The sequence below is a fragment of the Raphanus sativus genome, chromosome 9 (assembly GCF_000801105.2).
Source record: "Raphanus sativus cultivar WK10039 chromosome 9, ASM80110v3, whole genome shotgun sequence".
NCBI lineage: Eukaryota > Viridiplantae > Streptophyta > Magnoliopsida > Brassicales > Brassicaceae > Raphanus > Raphanus sativus.
Genome location: NC_079519.1, coordinates 21,971,427 through 21,994,955, shown reverse-complemented (window position 1 = coordinate 21,994,955; position 23,529 = coordinate 21,971,427). Strand labels below are relative to the sequence as shown.

General features: G+C 36.8%; 3 protein-coding genes and 1 pseudogene across 3 annotated transcripts; 3 read left to right on the top strand and 1 right to left on the bottom strand.

The window, feature by feature from the left end:
- Nucleotides 1-1,580: 1,580 nt before the first annotated feature.
- LOC108837000 (transcription factor bHLH114) lies at nt 1,581-3,073 on the top strand. The gene is made up of 6 exons (XM_018610084.2): nt 1,581-1,786; nt 1,873-2,089; nt 2,161-2,331; nt 2,411-2,476; nt 2,563-2,613; nt 2,732-3,073. Exons 1-6 carry the CDS (start codon nt 1,608-1,610, stop codon nt 2,903-2,905), a joined length of 858 nt encoding a protein of 285 aa, XP_018465586.2. The 5' UTR covers nt 1,581-1,607; the 3' UTR covers nt 2,906-3,073.
- A 15,894-nt stretch (nt 3,074-18,967) lies between these two features.
- Nucleotides 18,968-20,876, bottom strand: LOC108824986 (4-coumarate--CoA ligase-like 7; annotated as a pseudogene).
- On the top strand, nt 20,452-23,354 carry LOC108826474 (uncharacterized protein At4g04775-like). Its single transcript, XM_018599853.2, has 2 exons — nt 20,452-20,574; nt 22,701-23,354. Exon 2 carries the CDS (start codon nt 22,713-22,715, stop codon nt 23,265-23,267), a length of 555 nt encoding a protein of 184 aa, XP_018455355.1. The 5' UTR covers nt 20,452-20,574; nt 22,701-22,712; the 3' UTR covers nt 23,268-23,354.
- On the top strand, nt 21,534-22,418 carry LOC108850758 (glutathione S-transferase T3-like). Its single transcript, XM_018624236.2, has one exon. It carries the CDS (start codon nt 21,534-21,536, stop codon nt 22,416-22,418), a length of 885 nt encoding a protein of 294 aa, XP_018479738.2.
- Nucleotides 23,355-23,529: the final 175 nt, after the last annotated feature.

Below are 23,529 nucleotides of genomic sequence, written 5' to 3'. Positions count from 1 at the left end.
TAATTAATATAACTAAAAGTGATTAGGTCAAATGGTTGACACTTAAACCATTAAGGAAGCTTTTGTATATATATATGTGTATATACTTGGTATTCATTTTTTTCTCTTAGTTTTCTTCCTACTCCACGAAATATTCTCAACTGAAATTAGTTTTGAATTAAAAACATGTTTTTCTTTCTAAACAAAGTTTAGGATATGGCGACGAGGAGATTTGACCATGGTCATGTCGTATAATACTATATTGATATAGTATGAGATTAGACAACTTAACCAAATAACTCAATTAACTAATAGTGGAGTATGGTTAAGATGTCAAGTCAGATGACATGAGCATACATATTAATTTACTAAAGAAGATTTCAGAACATTTCAAAAGTGAAAATGAGGACAAGCCCTAAATCCCAAGATAACTCGATTGGGTGGTATGACTTAATCCACACAAAACGTACGTTATCTATTAATTAATCAAATCTTGCTTGAATAGTTGAATGTCAACATTTGCCTTTTTAAAATTGATTTGTAATAATTTTTCTTTCCCTTTTGCTACGTTTGTTAACACCTGACCAAACTATGTTCTCTCGACTGGTTTCTGAAACTTTTGAAATCATTTTCTTATAACCCTAATGTGATCCTAAAAGATTTCTAGGTCAAAAAACTAATCACTACGAAATCCATAAAAATCCGGGTTCTTGTTACTAAAGACGTCCATGGATGGTTAGGGAGAATCGAATTCAGGGAAGAAGCTCCAGCCGAAAAAACTTTTGAAATCAATTTTCTTTTCACACAAAAAAGGTTTTGTTAAATTATTACGTTTAATATTCAAGTCTACCTATATCTGAAGAACACACCATATAACTTTTTATTCAAATCGGTTATTTTCTCTAATTCATTTGTGCACACTTTTTAATTATAATTAGAACAAACGCATATAAACCCCCCCTCCCCCATGCATGAAAGAAAGCTACCTAACCAATTTTAAAAGACACACTTTACAAAAGTCCAAATTTATAATCTTTTTGCTTTATCCAATTCCTTATGTCAACATTTTCAAATCCTTCCAAAAGTAGCTATTTGTGGAATTATTTAAAAATAAAACTTGTTCAACGTGGACTTTAGTTTAGTCTATACATTAGGTGTCAAAATATGTAATAGTTCTGTTTTTTTAGAAGAATGATTTGTATTTTAATGATTTTTTTTAGAAGAATGATTTGTATTTTAATGATTTAAATTGGTATATATGTGTGTGTGTAATCTTTAATAGACATATATTTTACAATGCATAATTTTTTTTTTGGTGTTGTAGTAACAAAACCTTTTTAGCATATATCTAAACGTATACACGGATATGTATAAGAATAAATCCAATAAGATACGTGCTTTTTCATTATCATCAATAGTTTAAAATATGGTTAAACGGGTAGCTAGATATATTAGTTGATAATTAATTAGTAAGAGATATTAGTTGGTAATGATTATAATTCCTTTAAATTATAGCTTGAAATGGATTCATGCGTCATGCCTACATATATAAATACATGTAACCAACATCATGTCTTATACAACTTCTATTATTTCCAAAGTAAACAAGACCAACTACAATTAAGAACATGACGGGAGAGTTTGAGATGGCCGGAACTTGGTGGAGTTCGCCAATAAACACCGCCACCTCCGTATTCTCTGGCTACTCGCTGCCACGTCACACTGAGAGTAGCCTCGATATCACAGATTTCGAGTGGCAAAACTTCGATAACAAAACCAACGATCACAATGATGATTTTATGAACATGTAAGTCCACATGTATACGTATATATTGATGTTAATTTACGTATTGCTAGTGGGCTTTCTTTTGATCGTTTATTTCTTCTTTGAAGGCATAACAGTTTCTTCGAAGGATTATTCGATCCGAATGAGCAATTACTGTCAGATTCTTGGCCAAAAACTACAATTTCTACCGCGAAATCTGAGCTACTCGAAAGCTTCCCGTTCTTAGATAACATGTTCTTGATCAATTCAGAAGCTCATGATCATATCAAAGACCATAAGTCTAAGGAACAAATCACACAAGACTGCATGAATCTTACTCCAAAGGCACGTAACTACTTATAGAAATCAAAAGCTACATAGTATTGCTTGACTAATATTAGAGTTGAATCTTTCAGAGGAGTGAAAGGACTGAAGAATTAAAAGAGACAAGCGATGAATATTCACCACGATTGTTAAAAAGGTCAAGAATCGATACATTATCTCCATTGCCAAGCTTCAAAGTTCGTAAAGAAAAACTAGGTGACCGAATCACTGCGCTTCAGCAACTGGTTTCACCATTTGGCAAGGTAATTAAATTATATAAATTTATTCGAATTTTGATATATTGTTTTTTTCTAAACTAGATTACATATAATTTATTTACAGACAGATACGGCTTCTGTTCTTAACGAAGCTGTAGAGTATATCAAGTTTCTTCAAGAACAAGTCACTGTAAGTTTTAAATTCTTGATTTTATTTCCTACCATAAAAAGATCTATCAATTAAAAAGTGATTAATTAATTCTCTTAATTCTATAGGTATTGGTTAATCCAGACCATAACACCAGACAATCTGTTCAACGACAGCAGGTACTTTAAATTAGTTACAAGTTAACAACTATTGTTTTTGTCATTTTGCTTCTGATATGAAGAATCTTTTTTGCAACTAATCATTACCAATTAATGATTCGTGTATTGATTAATATAGTGTTCAGACAAAGAAGAAGAAGAATGTAATTCAAGAAGACATGAAGACCTAGCGAGCCGTGGGCTATGTCTGATGCCGATCTCAGCATCATATCCAGTGGCTGCAGCCGCGGCTTCTGCTGCCGAGATGAACACATATGACTTCTCGAATCTTACATTCGCGATGAACTCATAAATTAGATACATAAACAAAGAATTAAAGCTCTCTTACACATTTAAAAAGAAACGAACGAGAGGGTATATATCTTGTAAAGTTTAATGTTTCTTTTATACAATGTAAATGTCATGTAATACTTCAAGGCCTAAATTGTTTGTTTGCCTTTTGTTGCTTTTTGTGTATACTTTTTCCAAAACCTTGTAAGAGACCGCTCGTAACTCGAACTGAACACGCAAAACCCGCAAAGGTCCGAATATAACTCAAACTAAAATTTAGAAATATATGAATGAGACTGAAATCTTTGATCCCGAAAACCCGAAACCCAAACAGAGCCGAAACGAACCGGAATGGATACATAAACGCCCAGCCCTAGTCACTATTATGTATCATATATATGTCATCATATAATTAATTGTATTAGTCCATCATATAAATAATCATATAATTAATAGTATTTTATATGTACCATCTTATAAATAATCACATTTATTATATTCTTAAAGTTTAATATGAAATATAAAAATCATAATTTAAGTTGGTATATGAAATTAATCTTTTTGTTGTATTTTTCTTATATATATTGAAAACATTTTTAATAATGGTTATTGAAAAATAGTTTAGTAAAAATGAAATTTTGAATATATGGATATTTTAAATCAATTTTTGATATAAATCAACTTTAAATTATTATTTTGATTTGAAATATGTATATAAAATTTAAATTTTATTTTATGATTATTTTACACAAAACAATGTTTTAGGTAATTAGATTAGTCCATTTTGTATATTTTAAAACTGATATAATTTTATCCACGTTTCAAAATTTTAATTTTTTGCATTAGTTTTCTATGAGTTATTATTAATTTTATGATATTTTGTTTTGCAAATTGAGCTCTTGAAATTTTTATTTTTGACTAAACTAAATAAGGTAATAATACTGTTTTTAAAAATTGTTTTATATAATATACTATTTATATTTTAGTTTGTGTTTTTATTTCACCATAAATAATTGTAAATAAAAAAAATTGTAAATATAGTGACATAATTGTAAAGAAATATAGAAAGAAGATTGTTTAATTTATTGTAAAAACAATGGCTAAATGTTTAAATAAAAAGAAGTATTAAATATGTTATTCATGTTTTTAAACAATTCTCATTTGTTATTAATTTATTAAAAATACAATGGCTAAATGTGTAAATAAAAGAAAGTACACATCTCTACTATCTATGTTTCCAAACATATCTCATTTATTCTACTATTCAAGTATCCAAACACTCCGATTTTGTACTTCAACTTTAATAATATAGATGATATTTTAAATGAAAGTTTTTTTAAAAAATAAATAAGCTAACTTATTAATTTAATATATTTTTCTATTTAGTTCATATAGTACTTCTATTTAATATAGTAGAGACTATGATTAGAAATTTTATGAAAATAGCATACAAAATTTTAAGTTTTGTTTTATAATAAAATCTTAACTAAAACTAATTTGAATAATATTATGCTTTTAATTACGAAATTAATGATGCATTATTATATCAAAATATTTAAATTGTTAGTAGGATTTTGTTAGATTTTTGTCAATAAATTTAGTATAATTAAAAATAAAATTAAAACAGTTTTATAGGTGAAGTTGTTATATTTGTTGAGTATATAAATGTAATATTTTAATGATGTCAAAATATTAGCTAGAAATAAATAAAATATAATTTTCTAATGAAAATCAATTTTTTAAAAAATCACACATGAAAGGAAGTCATGACTTCTCTTTTAATATAATAGATATATGTTAAGCTAAATGAGTTTCACACTTAAAACCAATTGGTGATAAGAAGAGTGACCCATCCACCTTATATATTACTAATGATCTTTTCCAACTACCGATGTGGGACACTTTGTGTCTAATACGTCCTCTCGAGATGATGGTTTTTTGAACGTTAATCTTGGAATGCCCGGGCAAGGATCGGTGGGCCAACTTTGGGCAAGATCGATGTAGATCGAATTAAATTATTTGGATCGGATTCTGATATCATGTTAAGTTAGATGGACTTCACCCTTAAAACCAATTGGTTTTAAATGTAAAGCTCATCTAGCTTAACAATATAAATAAAAAATATAAGTGACGCTTAAAACCAACGAAAGATAACAAAATATAAATGAGGTAATATAAATAAAAATATGGAAGTTTGAAAATCCTAACGCTAACAAACTCACATGTGTAAATCAAATAGAAGTGACTAAACTGAAAACCACATTGCATATAGGAAAAAACTCTTATAAACTCTGACTCGCTGACCGGTTAATGAGATCTTTGGCTAAGTAAGGGCTGGGCAACCGGTGTACCATTCGGGTTTCGGTTCTTTATAAACCGGGTTCGGGTTTTCTTGGTGAACAAAAACAAGCCCCATTCGGGTAATATTGAAGATCGGTTCGGTATCGGTTCGGGGGCTATGCGGTTCGGGTCGAGGGTGGTTAACTGTCGTGGTACTGGTATAACCCGGAATACTTTCAGGATCGAGTATAAATATGTACTTCGGTTCTTAAGAGTACCAATTTGTAGCGAATATAACCAATCCATTCAAAATAATTTATAAACTTGCAACGCAAGCAAGTTTAAAAACAGAGAAACAAAGCGACTGTAAACCATAAAAAAACCCCAATAACAATATTCAAAGAAAACCAATGCCATAACATAACATAGAATCAAGAACTTAAAACCTCAGAGAATCCAAACAAAGCCAAAGCCATAACATCATTCAAACTTCAAAGACATAAAAATAAAATGCAGAAAACTTGAAACACCATGCTTCAACCTTCACCCGCCTGCTTCTACTTCTTGGTTCGACCTTGAAGCTTCAATCATCAAGCCTCTGTGCTTGAAACTCTGCAAGATAAAAACGAAGCATACGAGAGGAGCTTAGCATAAGCAAATACATTACATAAGACAAAGTATAAAGAAACTAAGAGGAGATATACAGACCTTTCTGAAGTCGATCAAGCATCTCCACATCAGCAAGCATTTGCTCATTTGTAGTCACTTGCTCACTCACCTTGATGTCAGCATGCATCCATTGCTCGGTGCACATGAGAACTTCGATCATGTAATGAGTCAAGCAGCTTCAATATGGCTCCAAGATTCTACCACTTGTGCTAAAAGCACTCTCGGATGCCACTGAAGAAACTTGCATGGCGAGGAGATCTCTTGCCATCTCAGCAAGCACATGATACTTCATCTTGTGAACCTTCCACCAAGAGAGAATGTCGAACTCAACACCAAGCAAGAGCTTAGGAGTTTCAACTGCCTCCTTCAAGTACACTTCAAGTTCATCCCTTGTATCCTCTCCCTTCTCAGCAACCAACTCCTTGTACACAAAGTCCATCCTCTCATAACCAAAATCTTCAACCACCAGCTCCATTCTATCTGTGCCTTGATCTTGGGACTCTGGAGGAGGCTGAGATGATGATGCGTGATTGGACTGAGAGGCTTCTCCAGCAGACCCTCTGAATCTTGTGTTGTACTCTTTGAACATAGACCTGAGAAAAAAAAATATTTCTTGTAAGCACAAACATGAATTAAATATTTATACAAGTAATATGAAATGGATTAATGGGTATATACCTGAGAAGATCACCAACAGATTCCAGCATTGCGTTGGACTCCAAGCTGTCCTTCCCATAGAGCTTCTCGAAGCACAGCTTGGCAAATTGCATCTTCTTCCTTGGATCGATAAATGTGGCTAAGATCAGCATCCTGTTGACATTCTTGATACCATCCCAGTACTTGTGGAACTTCTGCAACATCTCTGACGCCTTCACCTTCAACTCTGGATCGAAGCTGTTGGCCAGTGCAGTGAGGTTTCTTTCTATGGTCACTATCTCACCGTAGCATTGGTAAGAATTCACCTTCGATGAGGCAGAAACAACTAGAGTGCTGTTGTAAAATATTATGAGAAACCTCTTGAGTTTATCAACAGCACTCCAGTCTCTCAAAGAAGGTGGTCCACACCTCTTAACTCCATTTTCCATCTCCAAAAAATAATCATTATATAACCTATCTTCTGCCTCCATCCTATCAAACGCTGCTCTAAACTGAAGAGCCCTAGACAGCATAAGGAAGGTTGAATTCCATCTAGTCTTAATATCCAATGGCAAGCTACCCCGACTCATTCTCCCAGTGGTAACTCTAAGATCAAATGCATTAAGCCTAGGTGTTGAAGAACGAACATACTGGATAGCATTCCTAATGGCTAACACGTTTTCTCCTACTTCGCTTAACCCATCCTTAGCAATCAAATTAATGATGTGAGCACAACACCTCATATGCAAGAAATTACCATCTAGAACTAATGCCTCAAGGGAAACCTCACTAAACTCCCTGTGGAATCTCCTAATGGCAGAAGTATTAGCAGTAGCGTTGTCTACTGTAATACAAAATACCTTCTCGAGGCCCCATTCAGCTAGACACTCCAAGAGCACAGTTGCGATGGTCTGACCCTTGTGGTCCATCACATACTTGAAGCCTATGATAAGCTTCTTCAGCTGCCAAGTTGCGTCCACAAAGTGTGCTGTTATCACCATGTAACTTGCACCTGTTACAAGTACAACAAACACAGTAAGACTTTATAAATTAAAAAAAAAATCTTTAAATGTGTATCAGATGCATAGAAGTTATAAGTGATTTAATAAAAATATCATATGCATATATCAGACTTCAGAAATTTAAAAATAAAAACTTTCTATGATATAACAAAGCATAGCATAAATAAAACAAAGGAAAAAAGCTGAAAATATGTTACCTGTGACTTGTGAAACCCATATGTCAGTGGTAAGTGACACTCTTTGTTTGGTTGTGCGAAGCATGTTTACCAACGCCTGTTTCTTCCTCACATACATCTCAACGATGTCTCTGGTTGCAGTCCTTCTCGAGTGTGGCTTGTAGAGGTTCACCTTGCAAGTGTAAATAACAAACATATTAGTATCTTTTCATGTAAAAATAAGATTAAAAAAGGTAAGGAAAGGTTTCATGTTGATTACCTTTCTGCAGAAGTGTTTCCAAGCAGAGCTTTCAATAAATGAAAGAGGAAGTTCTCCTAGCACAATCATGATGAGGACATTGAACCTGACCTTACTGAACCTGACATTCAAGACATGATCAGCAACATTACCAAGCCAGATACTGAGCAAGAAGTGTCCATACCAACCGTGTTCAAGGGAGCTATCACTAGACAAAGAGCTAAGATACTTCAACATAAATTTAATGAGAGCATGATACTTGCTTCTGATCTTGGCCAGGTTAAACAAGCTGAGGAGGTTAAAGAAGTCCTTAAGGGAGATGCCGAGAAGGAGGAGGAACCAAAGGAGAGTCCTCAAGCATCCAGAGAAGATCTTTGGCCATTCATACCAGACCAAAGTCACAACCATTTGATGATCATCACCATAGAAGAGCCCATTGCTTAAGAAGGTTCCTGGACAGAGTCTAGCTACTAGGCAAGCTCTTTGTGTGTGCTCTTTTCCTTGCTCTTGGTTTTGTCCCACGAGGTTTTCCCGGAGGAAGGTTTTTAACGAGGCCACAGCTAGCTTAACACATCACCTTGAAGCATCTCGGTCCAAGACTAAAGAAGACTCATTGCTTCTTTCTTTCCTTATTTGAACCTTAGTCTATTTTTAAGTATTTCATTGCGTAACAAGGAGTTTGTTCCTTGAGTCTTTATATTGTTTTGTGAAACCATTTGGAGAGTTACTTTTGATATTTTTATAAAACTTTCTTTCAAAGAAAACCTAGTTCTCTCTCAAGAACTCGCCGCCTCCATAGTCTTGTGAGACCAGCACCTCCACGGCTTGAAGGCTCCTTGTGTTGTATCACGAGCTCTCCATCTCTCGTGTGGTGCACTTCATTCCCTTGGTTCCATCTCTCACGGTTTCTCTTGGTTGATTAGATCAAACAAAAGAACCACCTCTTGATCTAGATCGGCTCCATCTCTCTTGCTTGGATCATATAGCCTTTGTCAGCCTAGGCTTGTATCATTTCTGGTATCAGAGCTGAAGTTCCTTCAGCATCAGGTTGTATCTATCTTGTTACTTATTCATCTCGTTCTAGTTCATATTGTTTCATTCATTCACTTCAAAAAAAAAGGAAATCTTTCAAGTTGCATCAAAACCGTGTTCTTCAAGCTCATATTTTCAAACTTTCCTTTTTGGTAACTTTGCCATATTAGCTTGATCGGGTTTTCCCTTTTGAACTTATTCTCTTTCCATTAGTTTTAATTTCGAGATTCTCTAAGTTTGTTCTTCTCTTTGGCAGGCACAATGGGAGAACCATCCGAGCTGGCTACCATGATGCTAGCTCTCAATGCAATGAGGGATGAGATGAGGGAGTTGCGGCAAGACCTTGGAGATAGGCTCACCCGAGTTGAGCAGAGACCCATGGCTCAAGCTACCCAAGCTAATGAGAGGTTTCCAACTCAACCCCAGCAGTATCAAGTTCCAAACAACCGGCGTCCTGGAGTGCTCTTCAATGATGTTCCAGAGGCTAGCACTAGAAACCAACAAAATGAGGGAGATACTGGTCAGCAACGTAATCCCTATCCTAGAGCAAGAGTTCAGCAAGAAGATTATGAAGAAGAGGCAGAGGAGGAAGAGGATTACTTTCCTCCACCTAGAGTGCAACGGAGACCCATCCGTAATCCAAGATATGATGAGGATGACTATGCACCTCAACCGAGAGGGCCTCACCAACAACACCACCACCACCAAGGAGCGGATCTTCTAAAGATGACACCACCACAGTATGCTGGAAAGGTTGATCCTGAAGCTTACCTTGATTGGGAAAAGAGGATGGATCACATCTTCTCTTACTACAACCATCCTGGTCCCAAGAGAGTTGCTCTGGCAGTAGCTCAGCTCACGGACAATGCCTTATCCTGGTGGGATAGATTGTGCTCGGACCGTAGGAGAGGGCACTTGAGGCAACTAGACGCCTGGGTAGACATGAAAGATGCTATGAGGCTGAGGTTTGTGCCACAACATTACCACCGAGACTTGCATAGGAAGTTCAGAACACTTAAGCAAGGAAGCAAGTCAGTTGAGGAGTACTATGAGGAGTTTGAGAAGTTAAGGAACCGTCTTGATCTCAATGAGGATGAGGAGACGATAATGGCTCAATTCATAGATGGGTTGCAAGATAGAGTGAGCAGCAAGGTTGAGAGACAAGCTTATGGAGATCTCAAAGACCTATTCCACCTAGCCGTGCAAGCTGAACAACACATCAAGAAGAAGAGCACCAAGGGTAGATCTCAATCCAACCGGAACTCCAACAACAACAGCAACTACAACAAACCAGTAGACAAGGGCAAAGGGGTTGAGGGAGACACTCGCTCAAAGTCCCAAGCTACTGATAACAACAAAGACACCAGGACAGAGCCAACTAAGACTACCCCTCCTCAACGTGCTAGAGATATCACTTGTTTCAAGTGTAGAGGCCGAGGACATATGGCTAGAGAGTGTCCGAACCAGAGAGTGATGATGCTCACTGAAGATGGGTATGAATCACATGATGAGGATGCACCTGAGTTACAAGCCGACTATGGAGAGATGCAATATCCTGACGTGGGAGAGAGTTTGATGATCAGGCGTGTGCTTAGTGTCCTATTGGAGCCAGCTGAGACCATCCAAAGAGAAAACATCTTTCATAGTAGGTGTACTATTAAAGGCAAGGTATGTAACCTCATCATTGATGGTGGGTCTTGTACTAATGCCGCGAGTGCTTACATGGTTGATAAGCTTGGCTTAGTCAAGGTCCCTCATCCGCATCCATATAGGCTAAGATGGTTAGATGATAAGGTTGAGCTTCAGATTAAAGAGCAAGTTACTATTCCTTTTAGCATTGGTAAGTATCAGGATGAGGTAGTTTGTGATGTGGTGCCTATGCAAGCTGGTCATGTTTTGTTAGGTAGACCATGGCAATGGGATAGAGAGACTAGACATGATGGTCGGACTAACATGTATACATTCATGCATAATAAGCATAAGATTAGTCTAGCCCCTCTCACTCCTGCCCAAGTTCATGAATTGCATTTGCAAATGGTTAAGGAAAAGGAAAAGGTTAAATCCAATTTCCTAATCCAGCCTAGCCATATAAGAAAGGCAGCTGCTACCAAACACACAATGCTACTAATGATCTTTAAGGAGCTTTTGAGTGCAGGTTCAGGTGAAGTGGAGTATCCACCAGAGGTTACAAAGCTTCTAAGCAAGTTCAAAGACTTGTTTCCAGAAGAGATTCCCCACGGCCTACCACCACTAAGGGGCATTGAGCATCAGATAGACTTCATACCCGGAGCTGCTTTGCCAAACAAACCAGCTTATAGGGTAAACCCCGAGGAGGCCAAGGAGTTGGAAAGACAAGTTCAGGACCTATTGGACAAGGGGTACGTGAGGGAGAGCCTAAGTCCTTGCGCGGTTCCTGTCTTACTAGTACCAAAGAAGGATGGGACTTGGAGGATGTGTGTCGACTGCCGTGCAATCAACAACATCACCATCAAATATAGACACCCCATTCCCCGGCTTGATGACATGCTAGATGAGTTAAGTGGAGCCACCATCTTCTCCAAGATTGATCTTAAGAGTGGGTACCATCAGGTAAGGATGAAAGAGGGTGATGAGTGGAAGACAGCTTTTAAAACAAAGCAAGGTCTCTATGAGTGGCTGGTGATGCCATTTGGACTCACCAATGCTCCTAGCACTTTCATGAGACTCATGAACCACATCCTTAGACCCTACATCAGTAAGTTTGTTGTGGTATATTTTGATGACATTTTAATTTATAGTACCAACTTACTTGATCATGTGTCACATCTTGAGCAAGTATTAGAAACACTTCGTAAAGAAGGACTCTATGCAAACCTCAAGAAGTGCACATTCTGCACTGATAAACTTGTCTTCCTAGGTTTTGTTGTGAGTTCGCAGGGATTACAGGTTGATGAAGAGAAGGTTAGAGCAATCCAAGAATGGCCAATACCCACAAGCATCAGCCAAGTCAGAAGCTTTCATGGGCTAGCTAGTTTCTACAGGCGGTTTGTTCAGGATTTCAGTAGCATAGCAGCACCTCTCACTGCCATTGTCAAGAAGAGTGTTGGGTTCAAGTGGGAGAAATCTCAAGAAGAGGCTTTTCAGGCTCTGAAATACCGGCTAACTCATGCACCAATTCTAGCTCTACCAGACTTTAATAAGACCTTTGAAGTGGAGTGTGATGCCTCAGGGATTGGGATTGGAGCAGTATTACTTCAAGGACGCAAACCCGTGGCCTATTTCAGTGAGAAACTCAGTGGAGCTGCTCTTAACTACCCTACATATGACAAGGAGTTATATGCCTTGGTGAGAGCTTTGGAGACATGGCAGCATTATCTACTCTCCAAGGAATTTGTGGTGCACACTGATCATGAGACCCTTAAACATCTCCGAGGACAAACCAATCTCAAGAGAAGACATGCTCGGTGGCTGGAGTTCATAGAAACCTTCCCATACATCATCAAGTATAAGAAGGGGAAAGAGAACATTGTAGCTGATGCACTCTCCAGGAGACATGCCTTGATCGCCACAATGGAAGCTAAGGTGCTAGGATTTGAGTTCATCAAGGAACTATATGGGGAGGATCCGGATCTTGCTGACACCTACACCAGCTGCACCAAAGGGCCTCACGGGAAGTTCTACTTGCATGAGGGGTTCTTGTTTAAGAGCAAGAGGCTATGTATTCCTCAGTGTTCTTTGAGAGACTTGATCACTAGAGAAGCTCATGGGGGAGGTCTCATGGGACATTTTGGAGTAGACAAGACACTTGCTGTGGTCAGAGAGCATTTCTATTGGCCGCACCTAAAGAAGACAGTAGAAGCTCATTGTGCAAGATGTGTGGTATGCAAGAAAGCTAAGTCAAGAGTACAACCCCATGGTATTTACATGCCACTGCCCATTCCCACAGCTCCTTGGGTGGACATATCCATGGATTTTGTACTAGGATTACCCATGATTCAACACAAAGATTCAATCTTTGTTGTTGTGGATAGGTTCTCCAAGATGGCACACTTCATACCTTGTGCCAAGGTGAATGATGCATCCAAAACAGCTGACTTGTTCTTTAGAGAAGTGGTTCGCTTACATGGAATCCCAAGGACCATTGTATCAGATAGAGACACCAAGTTCCTCAGCCACTTCTGGAAGACATTATGGAAAAAGCTTGGAACAAAGCTACTCTACTCAACTACTTGTCATCCGCAAACTGATGGGCAGACAGAAGTTGTTAACAGAACACTCTCCACATTGCTTAGAGCCACTATTGGGAAGAACATGAAGAATTGGGTTGATTGTATTCCCTTCATAGAGTTTGCTTACAACCGGGCTCAGCACTCAGCTACAAAGATGTCACCATTTGAAGTTGCTTACGGGTTCAACCCAAAGACACCCCTCGATCTTACTCCTCTACCTCCAGCTGAAGTCATTAGTCTAACTGGTGAAGCTAAGGCTGCTTATGTGAAGGAACTACACCACAAAGCCCTGGATAATCTAGAGAAGCGAACTGAGCAGTATGCAAGACAAGCTAACAAGGGTCGCAAGGAGATTATATTTGAACCAGGAGAGTGGGTTTGGTTACACATGAGACAAGAGAGGTTCCCAAACCAGAGGAGTTCCAAGTTGAAGCCAAGAGGCACTGGCCCTTCCAAGTCCTTGAAAGGATCAACAACAATGCCTACCGTCTTGACCTGCCAGGTGAGCTAAATGTATCATCCACTTTCAATGTTACTGACTTGTCTCCTTGTTTTGCAGATGAGCCAGTTTTGAGGTCAAAACCTTTTGAAGGGGGAGGGAATGATGAGGACATTGAACCTGACCTTACTGAACCTGACATTCAAGACATGATCAGCAACATTACCAAGCCAGATACTGAGCAAGAAGTGTCCATACCAACCGTGTTCAAGGGAGCTATCACTAGACAAAGAGCTAAGATACTTCAACATAAATTTAATGAGAGCATGATACTTGCTTCTGATCTTGGCCAGGTTAAACAAGCTGAGAAGGTTAAAGAAGTCCTTAAGGGAGATGCCGAGAAGGAGGAGGAACCAAAGGAGAGTCCTCAAGCATCCAGAGAAGATCTTTGGCCATTCATACCAGACCAAAGTCACAACCATTTGATGATCATCACCATAGAAGAGCCCATTGCTTAAGAAGGTTCCTGGACAGAGTCTAGCTACTAGGCAAGCTCTTTGTGTGTGCTCTTTTCCTTGCTCTTGGTTTTGTCCCACGAGGTTTTCCCGGAGGAAGGTTTTTAACGAGGCCACAGCTAGCTTAACACATCACCTTGAATCATCTCGGTCCAAGACTAAAGAAGACTCATTGCTTCTTTCTTTCCTTATTTGAACCTTAGTCTATTTTTAAGTATTTCATTGCGTAACAAGGAGTTTGTTCCTTGAGTCTTTATATTGTTTTGTGAAACCATTTGGAGAGTTACTTTTGATATTTTTATAAAACTTTCTTTCAAAGAAAACCTAGTTCTCTCTCAAGAACTCGCCGCCTCCATAGTCTTGTGAGACCAGCACCTCCACGGCTTGAAGGCTCCTTGTGTTGTATCACGAGCTCTCCATCTCTCGTGTGGTGCACTTCATTCCCTTGGTTCCATCTCTCACGGTTTCTCTTGGTTGATTAGATCAAACAAAAGAACCACCTCTTGATCTAGATCGGCTCCATCTCTCTTGCTTGGATCATATAGCCTTTGTCAGCCTAGGCTTGTATCAAATCAACTCATTCGAAGCCTCTCTGAAAACAGCCTCTACCACTTTTGATGACTTCAGATTGCCATCAGTGTTAATCTCCATCTTACTCGTGCCTTGACTGGTAATCCATGCTTGGTACTCTTTGCAGATGGACAAATGCTTCTGGAGGTTTGATGTTCCTGACTTGGCAGCGCATGAGAAGATCTTCTGACAGTAGTGGCAGATGCATCTGTCCTGATCTTCCTTGGTTCGGGTGAAATGCTTCCAGACACCAGACCTTGGCACAACGACTTTCATCACCTTCTTTGACTGAGAAGAGACACCAGAAGTTGCATCAACAGCAATGGCCTTCCCTCGATCTTGAGTTCGTTGGTTCTCGACTCCTTCAACTTGAGCGTCAACGTCCATGGATTGTTCAACAGTCTTTGGGATTCTGGAGGATGAGGAAACCATCTGCAAGAGAATGAGAAACAAAATTACCATCAGTGACATCAAAAGAAACACACAATATCCGTAAAACAAAACAGCTTGTGTTGATTGGTGTGAAGGCGTGAGCGTCTGAGAGACAAAACCGTAAAACAAAAATAGTTTACTAGTGATGTTTGTTCTTGAGACAAAACCGTAAGTTCATGAATTTTCATGAAACAAAACATGAGACAAAACCATCAGTGACATCAAAAGAAATGTTTGATGCTTGATTACTACAAAACAAAACAGAACCGTAAGTTCATAAAAAGTTTTAAAGTTTTATGATGCTTGATGCTTGATTACTACAAAACAAAAAGCAAGATAAAAAATGTTCGATGCTTGATTACTAGATGTTAAAACATGAACCTTAAGTTCATGAAACAAAACAGAAAGCAAGATAAAAAAAACAGAACCTATTACTCGTGAATCGTGATGGTTGATTAATACGAAACAAAACAGAAAACTTTTTATCTTAACAATTCAACGAAAACGCAAAACCCGAAAGCAAGAAAAAAAATTGAAACAAGCATCGAGTACTCTGTAAAAGGAGGAGTACCTTTGCTTGATTACTCGAGTTATGTGATGGAGGAGACGATGATGATAGCAGAGGTATATATAGTATCTTAGACTAAGGGTTTCAGTTTCAAATCGAGGAAGAGAATCGGATACGATGTGAGAAAACAGTTGGAGAAGTGATACGATAATCAGAGATAGGAAATAATTCGGTGAGAATATCTTGGGAGATCGAGATTTTGGAAAGGTTTCATGATTCTCTCCTTGAAGATCAAGAGAAATCGAATTTCGAGTATCGATAGGGAAAAAAGGGGTTAGGGTTAACAATGCTCGGGTTTCGGGTGTAACCATTCGGTCTCTCGGGTTTTACCCGCTCCGACCCGACACCCGACATTCTCAATAAATCAGGCCCATTCGGTTTTTATCAGAGATCCGGTACCGACCCATACCACCTTAAACGGACCGGGGTTCGGTTCGGGTGATCGGGCTCGGGCCTTTTGCCGCAGGCCTAGTCTATATATAGCGAGTCACAAATTTAAAAGCATATCAACAAATAATAATAAGGATCTATATATAATATCAAACGGCATTTGACATCATCATTTTTTTATAGGAAAATAATAATAATATCTAATGGTTAAATTTACTTTATTTTACAATCTAACGGTTAAGATTTTGATTTCTGTTAAATGGATGACATCATCATTTGTTTGTTAAACCAAAGGATGTCTTTTGCCTTCTCGAATCAATGCATTCCTTCAAATCAAAAAGGCTCAAACCTATTTCATTCAAAGACACCTCTTTGAAAAGATTTATACATTGAAGATTTCAATTTTTACATCTCATATTTTATTCCTTCCAAATATTTTTTTCTCATACGGATTGATTTTTCATCAATCAAATTTCCAGATTTGTTTATGTTAATTTAATGGCTGTGTTTTGTTCTTGATCGTCATTTTTATCCCAAAAACCAAGACACAAATACTTTCATAAATCTCTGCTGAATCATTTCCAAGAAAAATCAAAACAAAAATTAAAGAACTCTCTTCTGATCCGTCTCTACCGATGTAGTAGAATCCAGAAAAATGCCACCAACAGTTGCATCTTTCTTTTTGTACCTATTTGTCTCTAACCGCTTAACATTCAAAAACTTAAACATTTTAGAAACATTTTACTACTCATAAATTTTTAGTTATGTTCGCTGTAAATGTCCTACGGTTAAATAATCATGGATCATAGTTTTGACAAAAAAAAATCAAATGCTTGGTGTATCACACATGACACTGTAAATGTCGTACGGTTATGAATCTTGCTTATCATAAAGTTAAAATTAATTTTAGCAAAAAAAAAAGAAGTTAAAATTAATTTTAGCAAAAAAAAAAGAAGTTAAAATTAATGCATAGAGCCATAGCATCCGAAAGGTAAAAGTCCAAAAGAAAATCCTCTCTAAGACATTCTCTCTTTGATCTTTATTTTTTATACTGTCCTCTCTCCTTGTCGAAGGTCCTTTGTATAAAATACATTGTATGGAACAAAGTTTTTGCTATGAACTGGGTACGTAAAAAGTCCCTTATTCTTCTTCTCTGTTTCCTGTTAGCGAAAATTAACAAAAGAAAAGAAATACAATAACCATTTCAAAACCTCAGTTCTTTTATGGATTTGCGACAAATTCCCAATATAACGTTTAGTTTACATACTTTCACTAGCGTTGAATCTTCTTACTAAGCCTTTTTCAAAAAAAAAAAAAAATCTTCTTACTAATGCTTTTTATTTTTTCTTACCTTTTCATAACATTTTTTAATAATTAATATTTTCAATCATAATTTTTCATATATCAAAATATATATATATAATTTTTTGAATTATCTAATAATTATTTGTTAGAATTATCGTCACTTTTCCGTACTAAATTTTAAGCACCTGGAAAAATTATCCGAATCCGAAATTCGAACTCAACTAAAATATATGTGAAATGATACAAATGTTAAAAAGCTGCTATCTTTAACAAAAGCGAATCTAATCTGATCCGAAAATTATATTTAGACTAGAAAAGATCAGGTTTAGATCCAGCTAAGTCCCCATAAATCCAAAGTATACTGAATAACCTGATATATATATATATAAGAAAAAGTTCGGGTAATTTTATACTTGTTTAATAACAATACAATTTTAGAAATTGTGTTCCAATATAGTCTGTGAACCAAATCAATTCAGAATTCTTGTCCACATTTGAATCGCTATTTCTGGGTTTCAGATTTTGATTTTTTTGGTAAAGCATATTTATCAAATATTTTATTTATTTGGTAGTGCAATATATACTTTATATTTGGTTTTATTGATTATGATGTATCTTTTATCTCATGTTATCGAGATAACCATAATTTGTTTCCCTAAATCTTTATTTTACCATAGAAAATATTTTATCATGTTTAATTTTTATCATGTCTAACTAACATATTGATTATTTATTTAAATAATTAACTAAACATTATTGTAAAAGTCTGAGTTTTTCACATATCTGTATTTTTTTACTTATGATCATAACTTTCTTAGAAAATATAACTTAGACTTTAACTTCTCATTATCATTTTTGTAATACACCTTTTGACATTTAATTATTTTTATGATCATAGTAGTTTTATTTATGGGAAAGTATTTGTTTACAAATAATGATTTTGAAAAATTAATCATAAAAAGTTCTATGAAAATTTGGAAATTGTGTATTAAATCATCATTTTATACCTTTCATTTATAATCCTTTTAATAATCTTAAATTCTCTTTATTTTTATTTTTTTGAAAATTTCAAATTTTCAGCAAAACTTATCTTCTGTTACTTTTTAAAGCTGATAAAACCTAACACTTTTAAAGAACAACATCACTTCGGCATTAGTTTTATATCTTTTATTTATAATAAATTTCAACTAATTATTGATCCTCAATATTTTTACATATCGGTTATATATACAGATATATATAAAGATTTATAAAATGTATTTCTTTAAAATATTCAATATATAATCATTTTAAGTAATGTTAAATTTTTTAATATTGGTTAGTAAACCTAATATTTTTGAAGTATTGTATCACTTTGACATTAGTTTTTTCAATATCTTTTTTATAGTAACGTTCTAATAATCTTATATTTTTTCTTTAATGTTTTATTTTAACTATATCAGTTATATATTTTCACTTTTTGTTTTAATTTAAGATGTAATTATTTTTAAATAATATTGAAAAAGATCGCGGAGGTCTAAATCCTAGTAATAATAATAATAAACAGCTTATTGTTTCTTTTGAAGAAAAATGTGCTTGTTTGTTGCTAAAGTAGAGAGAAAGAAAATTGTGTGTATATCAGTATATACCTTTGGTCTTGGATATTTGTTTTCACTTTGTGCGGAATATGTAACTGTTTAATTTGAAATGGTACATAAAAACATGAAAACAAACAAGACGACACCAGAGATGATTCTGATCGCTGGTGTCCCGCAGTACAAGATGCTTCAAATCTTGGATCTTACTTGCTGAAACAAGTTCCCTTCTCAAGATTTTACCAGCAGCAGATTTTGGAACACTGCTAATGAAGCTCACTCTCCTTAATCGTTTGTAAGGAGCAACCTAATGAAAGCAAAGCAAAAATGGGTAAGAGGCAAACACACTGATACAGATGGTTTCAAAAGACTCGACTCATAAGTTATCAAACCTGTTTGGCTATGAACTTTTGAATATCTTCCTCTGTTATTGAGCTACTTGGTGATCGTACAACAAATGCTATTGGAACTTCACCTGCTTCTTCATCAGGTAACCTGCAACATATATACACACATGTTAATGTTTTCGATCAAAAGATTATTGAGATGTGAATAAATAATGACTCACGGGATAACGACAGCATCTAGTATCTCTGGATGGGATACAAGTAGACCTTCTAGTTCAGCTGGAGCAACCTGGAAGCCTTTGTATTTGATAAGTTCTTTGAGTCGATCAACGACAAAAAGGTTACCATCTTCGTTGAAGTAACCAAGATCTCCTGTATGTACCCAACCTTTCTTATCTATTTTTTCTCTAGTAGCCTGAGGGTTATTGAAATAACCTGAAAAGAGAGAACTTGGTTCACATGATTTTCACACAGAACATAGAGCACTATAAAGAAACACTAACCTTTCATCATGTTAGGTCCTCGAACCCATATCTCGCCTTGTTGATTAGGAGGTTGAGGCTTTCCAGATTCAACACTCACTATCTGAGCTTCGATACCTGGAGAAAGCATTCCAGCTGAACCAGAGTTCCTTTTACCGAGCCTCGGGTCCTCCACAGAGACTATCCCCACACGTTTCAGTCATTCCATAACCCTGAAAAAAACCACAAAACACCACTTATGCATCACTCAAACAATCATCCATGAAAAGGGATTCGAGAACTATGCTAACTAGGTCTGCAGTTATTATCTGAACCAAACCAAACCAAACCAAAGTAAACCAACCAAATTAACTAAAATCTGAACTGAAATAACCAAAACCTAACTTAACCATTTTTTAAAAAAAAATTTCAACCAATTTAAACATAAGTTATTAAGAGCGACATTGTCGCATTTTTTAGGCCTGTGCCTTAAGGAATATTGGGCCTGAAAATAAATGAAAAAGCTAAGGAATGTATAGAACGTAGTTTAGCTAAGACATTTTTTGTGTCGTTCCTTTAGGCCAGGTGTCAGCTCGTGGTTGCGTGTAGGGCGAAGACCACATATCGTTACCAAATCGATTTCATTTTCTTCCCTTTGCTCTCGACGGCGAAATAACCAAAGCTCATCCGATCTCTTCTCTCCAGCCTCGACTTCATCGATCTCTTCTCTTCACCGATCTCTTCTCTTCACCGAGCTCTTCTCTTCACCGATCTCTATAGGCGAAACCGATCTCTTCTCTTCACCGATCTCTTCTCTTCAATCTAAAAGGTAAGCCTCTACTTCTTTCGATTTTGTTATTGTCGTATTATCTCCTCTGCATGTCGTTTGTTTTATTTTCGGTATCTCCTCTGCATGTCGTTTTGTTTTGTTTCGGTGTTTGGTCGGGTTGTAGGTTGTGTTTACTTGATTGTAGGTTGTGTTTACTTGATTTCAAATGGCCGGGTACCCATTTCACATTCAATATAGCTCGGGTTCTAGGTTGTGTTTACTTGATTGTGATAAGATCCACATTGCGCTTGTTCTGTTAATGCTAAGATCCACATTGCGCTTGATTCTGATAAGATCCACATTGTCGGGTAATGGTAAAACGAAACTTCATAGGTTTGTTGTTAGTTGCGCTTGTTCTGTAAGTGATAGTTTACTCGTTTTCTGGTCACTTGATAGTTAAGTTGCAGAGTTGTAATTGAGAGTTCATAGGTTTAGTCGTTTTGCAGAGTTGTAAAACGAAACTTCATAGGTTTATGTACTTGCGCTGGTTCTATTAAGTTGTAATTGATAGTCTTGTGGTTACTTGATAGTTCAATCAGTTGTAATTGATAGTTGTTTCATTAAGTTGATAGTTCAGAGTTTTAATTGGTTCATTAAGTTGTAATTGATAGTTCAGAGTTGATAGTTCCGAGTTGTAATTGTTTTGTGGTTACTTGATAGTTCAGAGTTGTAATTGTTTCATTTGTAATTGATAGTTTTGTAGGTTTGTAGTTGTAGTTATTGCGTAGGTTTTAATGAAGTGTTTTGTGGTTAATGAAGTCTCATAGGTTTGTAGTTGTGGAAGATGTAATAACTTCTGATTAGACATTGGTAGATAATTGTTAGGTGGTTTTAGTTATTACTTGTATCCCCAAATCGTCTTTCTCCTATTAAATCTCATCCATTATTCATGCTTTCACATTATCTCCATAACGTCTCTGTCTCCTCTTTTCTAAAATCTCTTCTTTGTTCTTTGTGCTATGGATTCAAGGAATCAATGTAACCAGTACTCTGGTTATGTTAACCTTCTTAGCAGTCAAGAACAGAATGTGGGTGACGGAAACTTTCCTTATGAAAGTTTTCCTTCTAGTGTAAACTTTGGAGCTCCATCCCAACCCTCTGAAATCCCTCTGTTCAGTCCCCAACAAAGTGAGGCTCCATCACAACCTGGTGACATAGTAGTGGAGCGTCGGGAGAGAAGGAAATGGACTCCATTCGATGACGAGCTTCTCATAAGCGCGTGGCTAAACACATCAAAGGATGCTGTTGTTGGAAATGATCAAAAGTCACTCACCTTCTGGAAACGAGTGGCAGAGTATTACGGAGAAAGTGCTGAGAAGAGACCGCATCAACACTGTAAGTCGCGTTGGCACAAAATCAATGAGCACACGAACAAGTTCTGTGGCGCTTTCGCGCTTGCAGAGAGACAGCAGAGCAGCGGTCAGAACGACAATGACGTTCTAAAGGCGGCTCGCGACATCTACTACAATGATCAGAAGACGCGGTTTACCCTTGAGCATTGCTGGTGCTTGTTGAGGTTTGAACAGAAATGGTGTTCCCTCAACACTCCTAAATCTACTAAGAGTTCAAAGAGAAAGGCTTGTGAGGCCGGTTCTCAATCTTCAAACACCAATGTTCCTGAGCCTGAGATCAGGCCTGAAGGTATCAAGGCGGCAAAAGCAAGAAGGGCTAAAGGAAAGAGTATTGAGGACTACAAGACCATGTGGGGGCTGAAGCAAGAAGATTTGGTGAAGAAGGAGAAACTGTCGAAGCTGGCCATACTAGACACACTCCTTGCTAAAAAGGAGCCACTTAGTGAGGCTGAAGAAACTGCGAAGAATAAAATCCTGGCCGAGTTTTTCTAGTTTAAAATATCTATCTTTGTGATTGTGTCTTGTGTAACACTCCTTGCTTGTTGCTGTTGCTTGTTGCTGTGAAGCATTTCTATGTAATGGTCGTTTCTTTTATCAAATGTAATGGTTGTTATGTGGGAACTATTTGGTTCTTTTTATCAAACGTTTTTATGTAATGGTTGGTTCTTTTTATCAAACGTTTTTGTTATGTAATGGTTGGTTCTTTTCAAGTCTCTGATTGCTGTTATCAAACTATTTGGTTCTTTTTATCAAACATTTCTGTTATATTTTCAGGTTAGTGAAGAAATGGGGGTAGATTACAGCTACTCGCAGCCTTCTCAAGACGATTCGTACGGTCATGACTCAGGAGACAGCGGCTGCAGTGAAATCGAAGCTGCTATACAGATGGACCAAGCAGAGATTGATGCCGCGCGTCGTCAGTATCCTCCGCAGCCTGAAGTTGAGTTCGGATTTCCCAAGGAATGCTACTGCGGTGGCGAACCTCTTGTAGCGACATCGTACACAACAAATGATCCTGGGAGAAGGTTTTACACATGTGAGAACCGAGATGACGGAGACTGCCATGTTTGGAAGTGGTGGGATGTGGCAGTTATGGAGGAGATGAGAGACATGGGTACACAGTATCGCCTGCTGTCTGAAAAGGTGGATTCTCTATCCTGTGTGACTGAGTACGAGACATGCCTCAACCAGGTAAAGGATCTCCATTATGAAACTGAGCAGAAGGTGCTAAGGCTTGAGAAGATTGTGTTTGAGTTAGGTAAAAAGAATGGATTTGAATTCATTGTGGGTGTGATGGTTTTTGTAGTGGTGATAATCGGCATGGTCCTCATGTTTAAGTAGAGGAGATGGTTGTGATAATCGGCATGGTCCTCATGTTTAACTCTTGTACTCTTTTGACTCTTGCAAGTTTGTTTGTGACTCTTGCAAGTTTGTGTAATCGCCAAGTTTGTTTGTGACTCTTGTACTCTTTGTAACTCTTGTACTTTTTTAATAACAAAACTTGTACTCTTTTTAACTCTTGAACTCTTTAATCTGTTGTCATATTTTAATAACAAAACTTGTAGGTATACCAACAATGTTGGTGCACATGTGTTTTTGAATT

Bases quoted from the DNA above. Each gene is read 5' to 3' on its own strand.
- LOC108837000 (XM_018610084.2), top strand. From the start codon at position 1,608: ATGACGGGAGAGTTTGAGATGGCCGGAACTTGGTGGAGTTCGCCAATA. The intron at 1,787-1,872 runs GTAAGTCCACAT...TCTTCTTTGAAG, and splicing joins AATGATGATTTTATGAACAT to GCATAACAGTTTCTTCGAAG. The intron at 2,090-2,160 runs GCACGTAACTAC...TGAATCTTTCAG, and splicing joins GCATGAATCTTACTCCAAAG to AGGAGTGAAAGGACTGAAGA.
- LOC108850758 (XM_018624236.2), top strand. From the start codon at position 21,534: ATGGATTCAAGGAATCAATGTAACCAGTACTCTGGTTATGTTAACCTT.
- LOC108826474 (XM_018599853.2), top strand. From the start codon at position 22,713: ATGGGGGTAGATTACAGCTACTCGCAGCCTTCTCAAGACGATTCGTAC.